Raw genomic sequence first — 13,499 nt, 5'->3', positions numbered from 1 at the left:
CACAAACAACTAAAAATCAGTTTTAAGTGGCACAGTGAAAATGTCAGAACCAGCTGTTCGGTGTAGAAGACGGATAGTCAAATGGTAAATGGTGCATTTATCCAAAGCGCTTTATATAGATTCAGCACATTACCTGAAAACCCATTTAGAACGGGTACACATTATTGTGTATCATTATTTTATGCTTTAACTATTGAAAAATAGCAGATATACTGCTTGTAGATCTGCTATTTTTGAAAAATCGAATTTTGACCCGATTCTATAAGTGTCTTTTGAATCGTTCTAAGGTTTTTTGAAAAACAGCAATCTGGCTAACCATTGTCAAAGAAAAGACCCTTTTCACTTAACTGGAGCTCAGTTAGTCTGTTCTTGAGAGACTACTATGTCAGTGGTTCTCAAACATTTTCATGTGAAGGACCCCCAAAACTATATGTATTTGGCCACGGACCCCCATCTCAAAATATTTAGTTCCAGGGACCCCAGAAGCAAAATTTGAGTTACAAATGTTCGCTTTGAAAATACATATATTCAAAGATTTGCACACACTTTCACGACTTTTTCAAAAATAGCAGATCTACAAGCTCACAGCGCGGCACTCGGTGCTGCACTGTAAGCTTGTATATCTGCTATTTTTCACTGGTTAAAGCATTCAATAATTCTAGGCCTAAAATGGGTTAATAATCATCGATCATGTAGCGTAAGTTGCGTTCGAATGTACCGTCTCTGTTGGGTGGAAAGCTCATGTCCTAAACTGTTACTTTTCAAGACTAATTCAAAAGTAAACCCCCCCAAAACAAGCATAGCAAACATAGCTCCGTGCCACATTTTCAGCTTGTGGATCCGCTACTATTATGGAAATTATTAACAATGAGTCGGGGTGAAGTGTTGATATTTTGTCGAGGAAGATTTGAGCAGAGAAAAAGCATTTACAGATACGTACAGTCATACGTTTAGTCTGCTCGCCTGCCCAACAGTCCCTCGGGGCAGAAGAGTCCCTGAGGTGTCATATGTGTAGCCTGAACGCTAGATATGGACACGACAAATTATGAACAGTTATGAATTGTATTCATAACTCATATTCAACCAAATGGACCCTTTGTGTTAGGACCGGTTGAATGTACCCTTCTTCCCCCAAAAGAGATATTGACTGTCTACTCCATGGTGTCACCCAACACCACATTCCAAAGTGCCAGTATAGTGTTTTATTACCCTGCCGATCAAGATAAGGGACATCCTGCCAGGGTCTCTTCTCTTCATGTGCACACAGTACTGAGCCTCTCAGACCACATGTAGAAGATCATGAATCATGGAATGCGGCGAATTAAAGCTTAATGAAATAACATTCCATAACATGAACATATGTGTTGTATTCTAACACGATGTACATCAACTATGCATTGATTTTAACATGTACGAATATGTATTTCTTTGGTTATTTAACTTTTTAACCCATCTGCCCTCTGAACGATATAAAACAATGATGCTTGATACCTCCACGTGTCTAAAATAATGATGATTACAAATATCTGGTCAAATGTAGGAAATCACTTTTCCTCAGAATGTTGATAGGAGTTTTAATTTGACTTCATTTAAGAACAGGGAGGTGACAGAGATCTTTGCTCCAAACTCCTCCTCATGCAGGCCTAACAGAGAGGCCACACCTCTGGACTTTAAAAGACCATTTCCTGGTTCTCTCTCTCTCTTGAAAAAAATCACTGAACCAACAACACACAAGGAGGGCTAAAGACTACTCAGCCACCAAGGGCTGCCACGCCCTGGTGACCACGACTTGGTCTCTCAACATAGAGTCCTGCCGGACTCATCATCAGGACTGCCAGTCCGTGGGATTGAGGCACGCTATCTCTCCCACTCCGACGACGACATCAACCAGATACCCAGACAGTGAGATTTGGAGCGTGCGAGCTCTCTCCCCCTCCAGCGGTGAAGACAACAGACGTGGGTGAAGACCACTCAACAGCAGCAAGATCTCCTGCTCCTGAGCAAGCGCCTCCTCCAGCCAGTGGGGGGTGCCTCTCCATCCTGCTCTGCACACGCTACTTCCTGTGGCTCTCCAAAGATGGCTGCCTCCATCCAAGCCGCATGGTCAGACCTCATGGCAATGACACAGCCAACGCCCTGCTGCAATGGCCGACCTTCCAGCACATGCTAGGCTGCTACGCTAGCAACCAACCCTCTCCTCTTCTCCTCTCTACGCGCATGTGCAAACGGACCTCTCACAGTAAGGCAGTGTTTACATTGTGTCAATGGCAACTAAGATAGAGTAGGGTTAGATATTGAATGTTTAATGATCTTCGATTATTTCATTTCTTTCATTTCTTTTCTTTTGGTGATTGTTTTGGGGAACGCTATGCAACACTGGATAACATGTACAGTAGCCTGCCATCTATTTTGTACAGTTTGACAGGTTTTAAAATACTATGCCTACTACTTCCCTAGGAACCCATTTATCTATCTTTTGCTTGAAGGATCAGACATAGTTATGCTAGTCTGAATGTACATTTTATGATTTTTATAATAAATCACTTTTTCATATTTTAAGCGAAACAGTGTGGACCTTGACGTTCTTTCTGTGTGTTTTGAATCAATGTGATTGGTACTGGAATCTTAAATGCCTAGGCTAATATAAAGAATCTACGTTTTGAACAGTGAACGAGAAGAAAAAATATATTTTTCATCATTTTTGAAAAAGATATTTTTTATTATTAATATTAATATTTTTATTAATATTGATATTGATATTACTGTCATTAACGCTACATAAGTGGGGGCTCGTCCGGGATATTAGCTGATTTCCAGTGTTAATCATATTTTGTTCGAAATGAGCAGAAAGTAATTTTCCATTTTCTGTGTCTGTCGAGACTATTACATACGCTGGACGTACTGTAGTAGTATCGCACCGAGGCATAACAAATGATAGTATTGTCAGTGTCCTACTGTACATTATCTTTACTATATGGATTAGACAGAGTTGCGGCCGCGGTTCTGAATGATTCATAGAGTACTGTAACATGTGTGTTTAGGTGTTTATGATAACGGCACCATAAAAACGTGGGAGTGTCTAATCTCCCAGTGGCATGATTTTTGATTTAAGTGAAAAGCTACACTTGTTGATAACTTGATGCTCAAGCCAGCCTGATACCATATTTAGAACGGAACCCCCCCACTTCGATTAAATTCGAAGCGTGTTTTCGCCGGAGTTCTCTATATATGATAACTATATGGCATTTTGATTGAGGAGGGATTTATGTTAAGAATTGTTCTCCCCTCTAGTGTAAAAGGAGTTATTAGTAAACATATGTCTGACGAACTTCGCCATATAGGCCATAGTGCACAGAGTATGAATTACTGTAAGTCCAACAATTCTTAATTCAAAGCAGGATTTAATCCAGCTCTGATACTCTCCAGACTAAAGTCTGTCGAGCCAACTGTGTGCGTGTGTGTGTGTGTGGGTGTGTGTGTGTGTGTGTGTGGGCGTGTTCGCCCTGTCACCAAGTGCTGTGTGTGTGTGTGTGTGTGTTTGTGTCTGTGCGCGCGTGCGTGTGTGTGTATGTGCTTAGTGGGTTACTTTCGCTCGGCTCCCCAAGAGGGATAGACCCATCTAAGTCACAATTTGGCAAAGACGCCATCTTGAATAGAGGGTGGAGTCTCACTCTGTGTGACTTCCCTCTTTTCTCACACCCAACTTACGCGCAGCCTATCGTGAGATTTAAGTACCTCCCATACGACACACAGACCAGAGGACAATCCAAAGGTTTCTCTGTGTGACACTCAGTTGTAACATCACCTCAGATCTTTGGGTTTTCAACCCGTTTCGACATTGTACCACGGTTTAATATTAAGGATATCCCAACCATAATTTAAACCTCCACGCACCTATATAGCTATCAAGCTGTAACTGTGAGCTTTGTTTTAAAACGTTTATTGTTTGTTTTTTCTCATCTCTTCTCTCCCTATTCAGCTTTGACTGTTTTTCCAGCCTCAAAAACGTAGTGAATTCTATGTGGACACAACTGTTTGATTGACTCGGTTCAGCTTTGTCAGGCAGACAGTCCTCCAACTACTAGATGAATTAATTGGATTAATCAAATCTAATCCAAGTTAATTTGTTTTGATTACTTATTCACTTTGGTCGTTGACGCTCGAAAAATATTTTTGTCAAACCTATCAATAGGTCTAATGGTTTACGCCCTTTGTGCCTCATTTCAGTTGCCAAGGACAATTATTTTAATTAAGTTTAAAATTTCAATTTAATTCCTTTTTGATTTTTTTTTTCTCATTGAAAAAAAAAAGGGAATTTTCCCTCCCGCTTGGAACTCCTCTCTAGTTACCTCAATTATTAAGTTAATTCATGAGACTAACGAGGAACTTTTCCACGCATTAATTGAAATTTAAATGTCACTTTCTGGATGAAATACAAAGGAGTGTTCTTTATTACTGGAAGAAGAAAGATGAAAGCCTAGAGCAAACACTTAAAACCTACTAGGTTTATTTAATATCAAGTTCCCAAACTAGGATATTTGGTCTGACTACTATAGTCAGACATTGTTGGCATTTTCTCTAACCTCCGAGACCTATAGAAATTATATAGCTGACACGGTTGATTGATTGATCACTGATTTGGGCTCTTTCATGCTCCAGTTTAGTCAATCAAACAAACAATCGTTCCAGCCAATAAGGACAAATTGGATTAACTCGTAATCCGGTTTAGTGTATTAATTACTTCATTATCTCGGTCACCGTGGTTTGAAAATATCTATGTCAAATCCTGCAATTACGCCAATCAATTGTTTTTATTTCTTTGATCCTTCCTTTATCTATTAAGGACACTTTGTGTCCGCATACTGTCAGATCAGCCAGTCGTTTTCATTTCGTCTGGACCATCTGACGAAAACGCTTTAGCCATAACTCAGAAGGAACCCATCTCTCTCGCTCATTCGTCCAACTTCCATCAAAACACGCACGCTTGGCTGCGTATGAGTTTTGACAAACACTGGACCTACAGTACATCTTTGTTATTTGATTACCTGTTTTAAAACTTTTCCCCATCAGGCCAAGGCACCTCCCTACTCCAGGCATAAACAACACTACAAAACAGAGAGACAATAAAACTGTCTCTCCTGCGTCCTTCGCACGCAGGCCTGTAGGTTTATGACGGTGAGGGCTATATGGTCTGCTTGCATGCTGAGCATTGTCCAGCCATTTGCACTAGATTTGTTTTAACAGTGGGTAATCTACATAACAAACAAACTATAGCGAGCGTTCCATCAGTTAGCTAGAAGCAGTATTTCATTTTCTTTAAGCGTCTGACCAACCAGTGTTCTGCTGAACACTGGTAAGCGATCATTGATTCTGAGTTTGTAGTTCTTTTCCCCAAAACTGTACCTTGCATTTTGTGTGTTTCCGAACTTAGGTTTCTATAAATTCTATCTGACACGCTTGAGTGATTGATTAACTGGATGGGACTCTTCCATTGAGTCCAGTCTAGTCTGTTCAGTCAAACAACCGTCCCAGTCAAAGAGGATTACATTGGATTAATCTCTTTTAACCCAGTTTAATCTGTTCTATTATTTAATAGTTTTGTTCTCGAGGTTTGGAGACACCTATCTTGATATTGGGTCGTTAGTAAGCTCTGTTTACTTTGTGCTTCATCCAGTATTTGAAAACAATTATTCTAATTAAGATCTAAATTTCAATTAAATTCTGAAAATGTTTCTTTTTGAAAGAAAAGGGAATTTTTACTTATAAGCCCCGTTAGTCATATGGATTATTAATTTAATTTATAAGACTAACTGAGGAATTTTTATTTAAACTCATAATTTACAGAACTTATTAGTTTTCACAGTTTGCATCGTAAGAAACAGCTGTTGAATTTGATTTCACTTTCTGGATGAACCTAGAGGAATTGTTGTGCTATTAGTTTGGAAAAGAATATAAACCCAAAAACAACGCTTGGAAAAAACATTTTTATTTTAAATATCAGGGTTCGATTTTATTTCTACTTGATATTCCAGCTGTAGTTGGTCAAACTAACGCCTATCTTGTACTCATGGAGGTTTTTGTCTCGATGATCAAGTCCTTAGCGACGACTGCTAACTTTAACGGTCCACTCATTTTGGGGCCTTACTCCAGGACGGTTCACCCGGTTCTAAAAAAACTGGCTTGCCAGGGTTTTAAGACGGAGCGTCCAAGGCCCAGCAACAAGCTTGAATTGTTTGCTTTAGAACTCATAGCGAAAGGTGAGATAACTTTTCAAGAGAGACAGAGCGATCCTGATCGAGAGAGGAGAAGATGCCGCAGGCCCTCCTCTCACAATCACAACTGCTTTTCCTTGCCTGACGGCGAGGTCTCTCGTGACTGTAGTCTAAGCCCGTTCCACGAACTGAGTCTCAGTGACGGAAGTACGAACGAGGCCAATTTACTTCGGTCAGGAAGCTTGTCAACCCGTCCTACGACACGGGAAAGCCCTTTGCCTAGTGATAAAAGCCTAATTCAATCCCTTGATATTGGACAACTGTCCATGCTTTCTGCAACAGCTTTGTTGTCAGAGCTTGCTGCCAAAGTTAATGACCCTAAATCTCAGCAGGTAACAGATACGTGTCCCTTGAAAGAGGTTCTGTGTCTCTCCGGAGACGACACTGCGTTTGAAACGCTCAGCAATCAAGCCCAGATGGCCGCTCACAGCCCAGGAGCTGAGAACCGCGAAAATGTACCACCAGTACAGGACACACAATGCACAGAACACATTCTGTGCACTGATTACAATGCATGCACTCTTAAAGTGATTGACAGGTACGGATACATACACATCACAGCTGTTACAGCCTCGTTAATAGCACAAACCAGTGGTTTGTCACTCGCAACGCAATGCGAATGGGCCCACGAGTCGCTGTTGGACAGAGCAGCTGACAGTAGTGTGATGTCTCAAAGTTTGTTTCTTGACCTGCAATATCGGGCACAGCGTGCCCACCTAGAGGGCAACGGGTTGTATCAATCCCCCAGTGTTCGGCCTTATACTAAGGCTAGTACTCAGATGGTTCATACCTTCTTGTGTCCTTTTCAGATGAGACACAGGGCTGCAATCCGTCGAATGTATGCATCTGAAATGGAATACCTCCCACTTCTCTTGGGCTATGTCCTGTTACTACTGCAACTACTATCTGTACTTGCCTTCTCAGAGGAGGAATTCACCCTCTCTACTGAAAAACCTGCGCAGGATTCGTTAAATCTAACTGACTTTGTGGAGTGTGACGCTCTGACGTGGAAACACCCACCCGTAGTCAAGCCAATGCCACCGTTGAACGGGGGGGGTGTCCTCCAACAGCAACAAATTCTTGTGTGCCCCTTTCTCCAGGGCCTCCTCGCAGACACTGCGTGTAACGGCGTGACTGACACCCTAGCAGACGCTGGGGCAAACAATGTCACCCAAAAGGACCGGAGTTTGAAAGGCAACACGTGCACAGACTCGCCTACGGTGTGTGTTGACATCTGTTCATACAGCAAACCTCCTCGCCAAGCGAAGGTAGAATTGGTATGGATAGATAACACGCCGGCGAGACCTTTGTGTTTCAAACTTGTTGCGGTGATTTCCAGCATACTGATCGCTCTTTGGTGCGCTTCCACGCACGGCAATAAGGGAGTAATGTTTTGCACCGATTCACACTACACCCGTCTCGACTACACTCATCACTTGCCCAGCGGGCGTAAAAACGGTTCTCGAACAGCCGAGTTAAAACCCGTCAAGCATAAGGAGTTGGTTCTTGCCCGCGATCACAACGCGAACAAGCAAGACATGCAGGTATACGGTAAAAAGGTCAGAAACCACTCAAACCTTCTGGGACCTGCCATAGTTTTCAATGACGAGACAAGTGCCCTTACTAAAGCAGGGGCTGTCAACAACTCAGCATGGGACTTCGTCCCTGGGGTCCTTCTTTCTGATCTCACCCTTTCCGTCTGCGTTGTCTTAGCCTCGTCGATGGCTCAAAGTGTTACACTCGCAACACAACGTGACCTGGTCGTCCGTGAGACGAAACAGCTCCCGCGTAGAGCTCGCAGGCCCCACGTGCCCTCTGCGGACACTAGGCAGACCCAAAGGTTAGCCAAAGTCCAGCGAAAGAGCGCATATAGGAAGCTATTCCCCCCGGGGAAGTTACAACATGAAGTAACCCACGTAGCGCTGTTGGACACGACAGCGGACATTGGTGTGATGTCACAGAGTTTGTTCCTTGACCTGCAACACCGGGCGCAAAGTGCCAACCGTGAAATGCACATGTTGTCTCACCCCATTCAACCGTACGCTATGACTGGTACTCAAATGCATCAGGCCTTATTGTGTCTCATTCAGGTAGGGCACATGGCTGTGAAGCACCTGATATATGTGTCTGAACCTATACTCAACCTTTCAGAGGGGGGTTTCGCCCTAACCGCTAGCTTACTCAGGCCAAATCCTGTGGATTTGACTGACTTTGTTAAGTGTGTTTCTCTAAAGGGAGGACGTCGACACATGGTCGAGACAGTACCTACGTTGGACAGGGAGGTCTCCCTCCAACGACTGCAGGCTGACACCGATACCCCTGCCAAGGCTAGGGCGATCGAACTCGCCACGGAATATGTTGTTTTGAAACCCACCCAATATGTCTGTCTGTTCACAAACCCTGACGTTAGTTCTCTGCAGACCCCACCCCTTTTGGTAAGGCGCCTTATGTCAACGCTCATCTATTTGAGTGTGCTGCTGCTGCCTATTCTGCTCTGCGTTTGCTACGCAGTAGCCGCACAGGGGGGGTCCACGACTCACTGTAGGACATCGACGCCTTGCAAAAAGGGGGGTTTGGTTGGTCATTCAAACCACAGCGGTAATTTCAAAATAATAGCTCAACCCAATAAAGCACATGTAGTATTGTTGCGCATTCACTGTGCATTAAGTTGCATTATGTTTGTCCCACCTGGGCAATACTAAGTGTGCCCTGTTCTCTTTATGGTTTTGTTTCTTGCATTAGGAAGAATACCATAAATCTGTTTGCTCCCATGATAATTTGTAAGCGCTGTCTGGATCGGATCCATCCAGACCGAGCCAAAATGGTCATGGAAGCAAATCCCACGGGATTGTAGTTAGAATCTAGTCGGTTTGCTGATCACAGATTTCCTAGACCACTATTTACAAAACCATCTCTCATTGATATGCTTGTGTGCTTGTGTTTTTCCCTAATCCACCTGGGGACAATCTTATACCTGTTCATTTCTGACGCAAAATACTCAGAACCAGATGCCCTCCCTTGACAAACTCAAGGTCAAGGGAGTGAGCTCCACTGATATTTGTACTTAGAAAGCAGGCTCGGATCACAAATAACCAAGTACAGAACGTATACTCAGACGGTCAAACCCAATCAAAGTTTTAATCTTAACAAATACATGACAATATCTATAACAGGCCGCAACGGAGATGGGCCTGTTAAACTACTAACATTTGCTAAGGCATTTAGGACGAAGAGAATTATAATGACAAACACATTTAAAGAACAATATCGATAAGCATGATTGCCTTCCCTCTTAGGAAAAGTGGGAATGACCTCCACCTATGTACTGTATGATTGCAACTTTTTGTTTTGTTTCTGTTTGTTTGTTATCTCATATTTTCATTTTTTTTATATGCTTTTTGAAACATAGATAGGAACCTTTAGCTCCCAATAAGAAAATCATACACTATGTAATGCCTGATAACTATCTCTCTCCGGAGAAACCTGTTGAATGTACACACCTTTTCCACAGGCATTTCGAGTATAGTTTTGTTTATGAGTTTGGTTTGATTATTTTATCTTGTTTTAGTTTTTCCTGTCTTTCCTGTCTTGATCCTATTTTTAAGGGCCCCATACTATAGGCCCATTTCACTGATACAAAAGCCTCCTTATGTGAACTAGGTGTTACCGTATTACTGTTATCCATGTTCAGGGGTTTTACTTTATGTTCTATGATTTATGGTTTTCATTTCATGAATTGTTAATCCATGATGTAGAACTATCTTTTTCCAGTTGTACCCAGTGATGCTAGATCAGTTAGTGAAGATCAATAAAAGTTGCCATCTGACATGTGTAAATATTACTGCCATCTGTGTCCTATATACTGCTCTCATCTTTGTTTTGTCATCCAAAGGTCGTGACTTCAACCTTCCGTTTTGTCGGACTTCGATGACAAAAGGGGGGATCTGTAGCCTGAACGCTAGATATGGACACGACAAATTATGAACAGTTATGAATTGTATTCATAACTCATATTCAACCAAATGGACCCTTTGTGTTAGGACCGGTTGAATGTACCCTTCTTCCCCCAAAAGAGATATTGACTGTCTACTCCATGGTGTCACCCAACACCACATTCCAAAGTGCCAGTATAGTGTTTTATTACCCTGCCGATCAAGATAAGGGACATCCTGCCAGGGTCTCTTCTCTTCATGTGCACACAGTACTGAGCCTCTCAGACCACATGTAGAAGATCATGAATCATGGAATGCGGCGAATTAAAGCTTAATGAAATAACATTCCATAACATGAACATATGTGTTGTATTCTAACACGATGTACATCAACTATGCATTGATTTTAACATGTACGAATATGTATTTCTTTGGTTATTTAACTTTTTAACCCATCTGCCCTCTGAACGATATAAAACAATGATGCTTGATACCTCCACGTGTCTAAAATAATGATGATTACAAATATCTGGTCAAATGTAGGAAATCACTTTTCCTCAGAATGTTGATAGGAGTTTTAATTTGACTTCATTTAAGAACAGGGAGGTGACAGAGATCTTTGCTCCAAACTCCTCCTCATGCAGGCCTAACAGAGAGGCCACACCTCTGGACTTTAAAAGACCATTTCCTGGTTCTCTCTCTCTCTTGAAAAAAATCACTGAACCAACAACACACAAGGAGGGCTAAAGACTACTCAGCCACCAAGGGCTGCCACGCCCTGGTGACCACGACTTGGTCTCTCAACATAGAGTCCTGCCGGACTCATCATCAGGACTGCCAGTCCGTGGGATTGAGGCACGCTATCTCTCCCACTCCGACGACGACATCAACCAGATACCCAGACAGTGAGATTTGGAGCGTGCGAGCTCTCTCCCCCTCCAGCGGTGAAGACAACAGACGTGGGTGAAGACCACTCAACAGCAGCAAGATCTCCTGCTCCTGAGCAAGCGCCTCCTCCAGCCAGTGGGGGGTGCCTCTCCATCCTGCTCTGCACACGCTACTTCCTGTGGCTCTCCAAAGATGGCTGCCTCCATCCAAGCCGCATGGTCAGACCTCATGGCAATGACACAGCCAACGCCCTGCTGCAATGGCCGACCTTCCAGCACATGCTAGGCTGCTACGCTAGCAACCAACCCTCTCCTCTTCTCCTCTCTACGCGCATGTGCAAACGGACCTCTCACAGTAAGGCAGTGTTTACATTGTGTCAATGGCAACTAAGATAGAGTAGGGTTAGATATTGAATGTTTAATGATCTTCGATTATTTCATTTCTTTCATTTCTTTTCTTTTGGTGATTGTTTTGGGGAACGCTATGCAACACTGGATAACATGTACAGTAGCCTGCCATCTATTTTGTACAGTTTGACAGGTTTTAAAATACTATGCCTACTACTTCCCTAGGAACCCATTTATCTATCTTTTGCTTGAAGGATCAGACATAGTTATGCTAGTCTGAATGTACATTTTATGATTTTTATAATAAATCACTTTTTCATATTTTAAGCGAAACAGTGTGGACCTTGACGTTCTTTCTGTGTGTTTTGAATCAATGTGATTGGTACTGGAATCTTAAATGCCTAGGCTAATATAAAGAATCTACGTTTTGAACAGTGAACGAGAAGAAAAAATATATTTTTCATCATTTTTGAAAAAGATATTTTTTATTATTAATATTAATATTTTTATTAATATTGATATTGATATTACTGTCATTAACGCTACATATGGGACACCTAATATTCAGACAGAGACACTATCCTAAATGGTCATGATAAGGATATTTGCTATACAAAGTGGCAGTACAAAAACGCTGTCTTTTTAAGAGTAGAGTTTCCATACTACTCTCACAAACAGATGACTTCCAACGGCTTCAAACTGCTTCAAACAGCTTGTAGTCTGTTGTAGTCATTAGTTGGCGACGTTAGTGGTTGAATTAAGCTTCTTAGCTTCTCCAGAGGTATACATGTGGCTTCTCTGTGGTCAAACATGTATGCTTTGATAGCAAGCTTATTAATTTTGGACAATTCTACACCAAGTTACTCACAAAATAGTATTATGAGGCGGCCATCTCTAACGTGTCTAACGTGTCTCATCATAGGAACAACCCCTAAGGAGTACTTGTGCAAAGTTTTAGGTTTGTTTCCACTTATTTTCCACATAATTCTAATGCAAAAATGCAATTAACTGCCCCGCTATCATGACGTACAGGCTTGATACCCTTATGGACATCAGATGCCTATGTTGCTGGATCAGCCAAAAGTGAAAAGACACTCTATGGTCCAAATAATGATTTGGAACAGATTGGCATTATCTGTTCTGTTGACGTTACTTTTGATGCTTTTTTTTTTGTGACGTTGTAGAATGATCAAGTAGGGTGTTAATTTACAAACAAATAAAAAGGTTTCTGCCCGCAGGGGCGTCACAAGGGGTAGGAAAGTTGGACTGAGTTACCAGGGTCCAAGGTGGAGGGGCCCTAGTAACTTTAGCTATTGAAAAATAGCAGATATACAAGCTCACAGATCTGCTATTTTTGAAAAGTTGTGAAAATGTGTGAAAATCTTTCAATATATGTGTTTTTTAAGTGAACATTTCTAACTCAAATTCTGCTTCTGGGGGTCCCTGGAACTAAATATTTTGAGATGGGGGGGGGGGGGGGGGGGTCCTTCACATGAAAAAGTTTGAGCATCACTGACATGGAAACATAGGTTTCTTGGCACACATTTTCACGATTTTTCAAAAATAGCAGATCTACAAGCTCGCAGCGCGGCACTCGGTGCCGCGCTGCGAGCTTGTATATCTGCTGTTTTTCAATAGATAACATTCACGGGGGGCCCGCAGTGAATCCTTGTACCCAGGGCCCAGAATTTGGTGTGACGCCCCTGTCTGCCCGACAGCATCAATAGCAGATCTACAAGCTCACAGCGCGGCACTCGGTGCCGCGCTGTGAGCTTGTATATCTGCTATTATGTAAAGCTCAAAGTTTATACCATTCCATCTCTGATTCTCTTGCAGGTGAAGAAACTGGCTAAATACCTGGATCCCAACGCTCACGGGAAGATCAACTTTAAAGATTTCTGTCATGGAGTGTTGGCTATCAAAGGTAAGAAAAGGGATGTGTGGATGACATTTATTTTCTTAAAGGACCTACACCATGAATTTTCACTTTTTCTATTTTAAAACCTTTTTTTGGTGTCCCACTGGCACCTTCTATCCTCACAAAGTCCTATTTCTGACAA

The 13,499-nt window shown here is 42.2% G+C and overlaps 1 protein-coding gene across 1 annotated transcript in view; it reads left to right on the top strand.

The window, feature by feature from the left end:
- Positions 1–13,499, top strand: part of rab11fip4a (RAB11 family interacting protein 4 (class II) a) — a gene marked incomplete at both ends in the record, with an annotated part of 140,162 nt that overhangs the window by 46,292 nt on the left and 80,371 nt on the right. Inside the window, one exon of the mRNA XM_080723417.1 lies at positions 13,276–13,363. Coding sequence (XP_080579543.1) covers positions 13,276–13,363 — 88 coding nt within the window. The remainder of the gene's footprint in view (positions 1–13,275; positions 13,364–13,499) is intronic.

This window comes from Nannobrachium achirus (assembly GCF_963921795.1).
Source record: "Nannobrachium achirus genome assembly, chromosome: 4".
Lineage (NCBI taxonomy): Eukaryota > Metazoa > Chordata > Actinopteri > Myctophiformes > Myctophidae > Nannobrachium > Nannobrachium achirus.
Note: the sequence above shows the minus strand (reverse complement) of the source record. Positions and strands in the feature narration are given on the sequence as shown.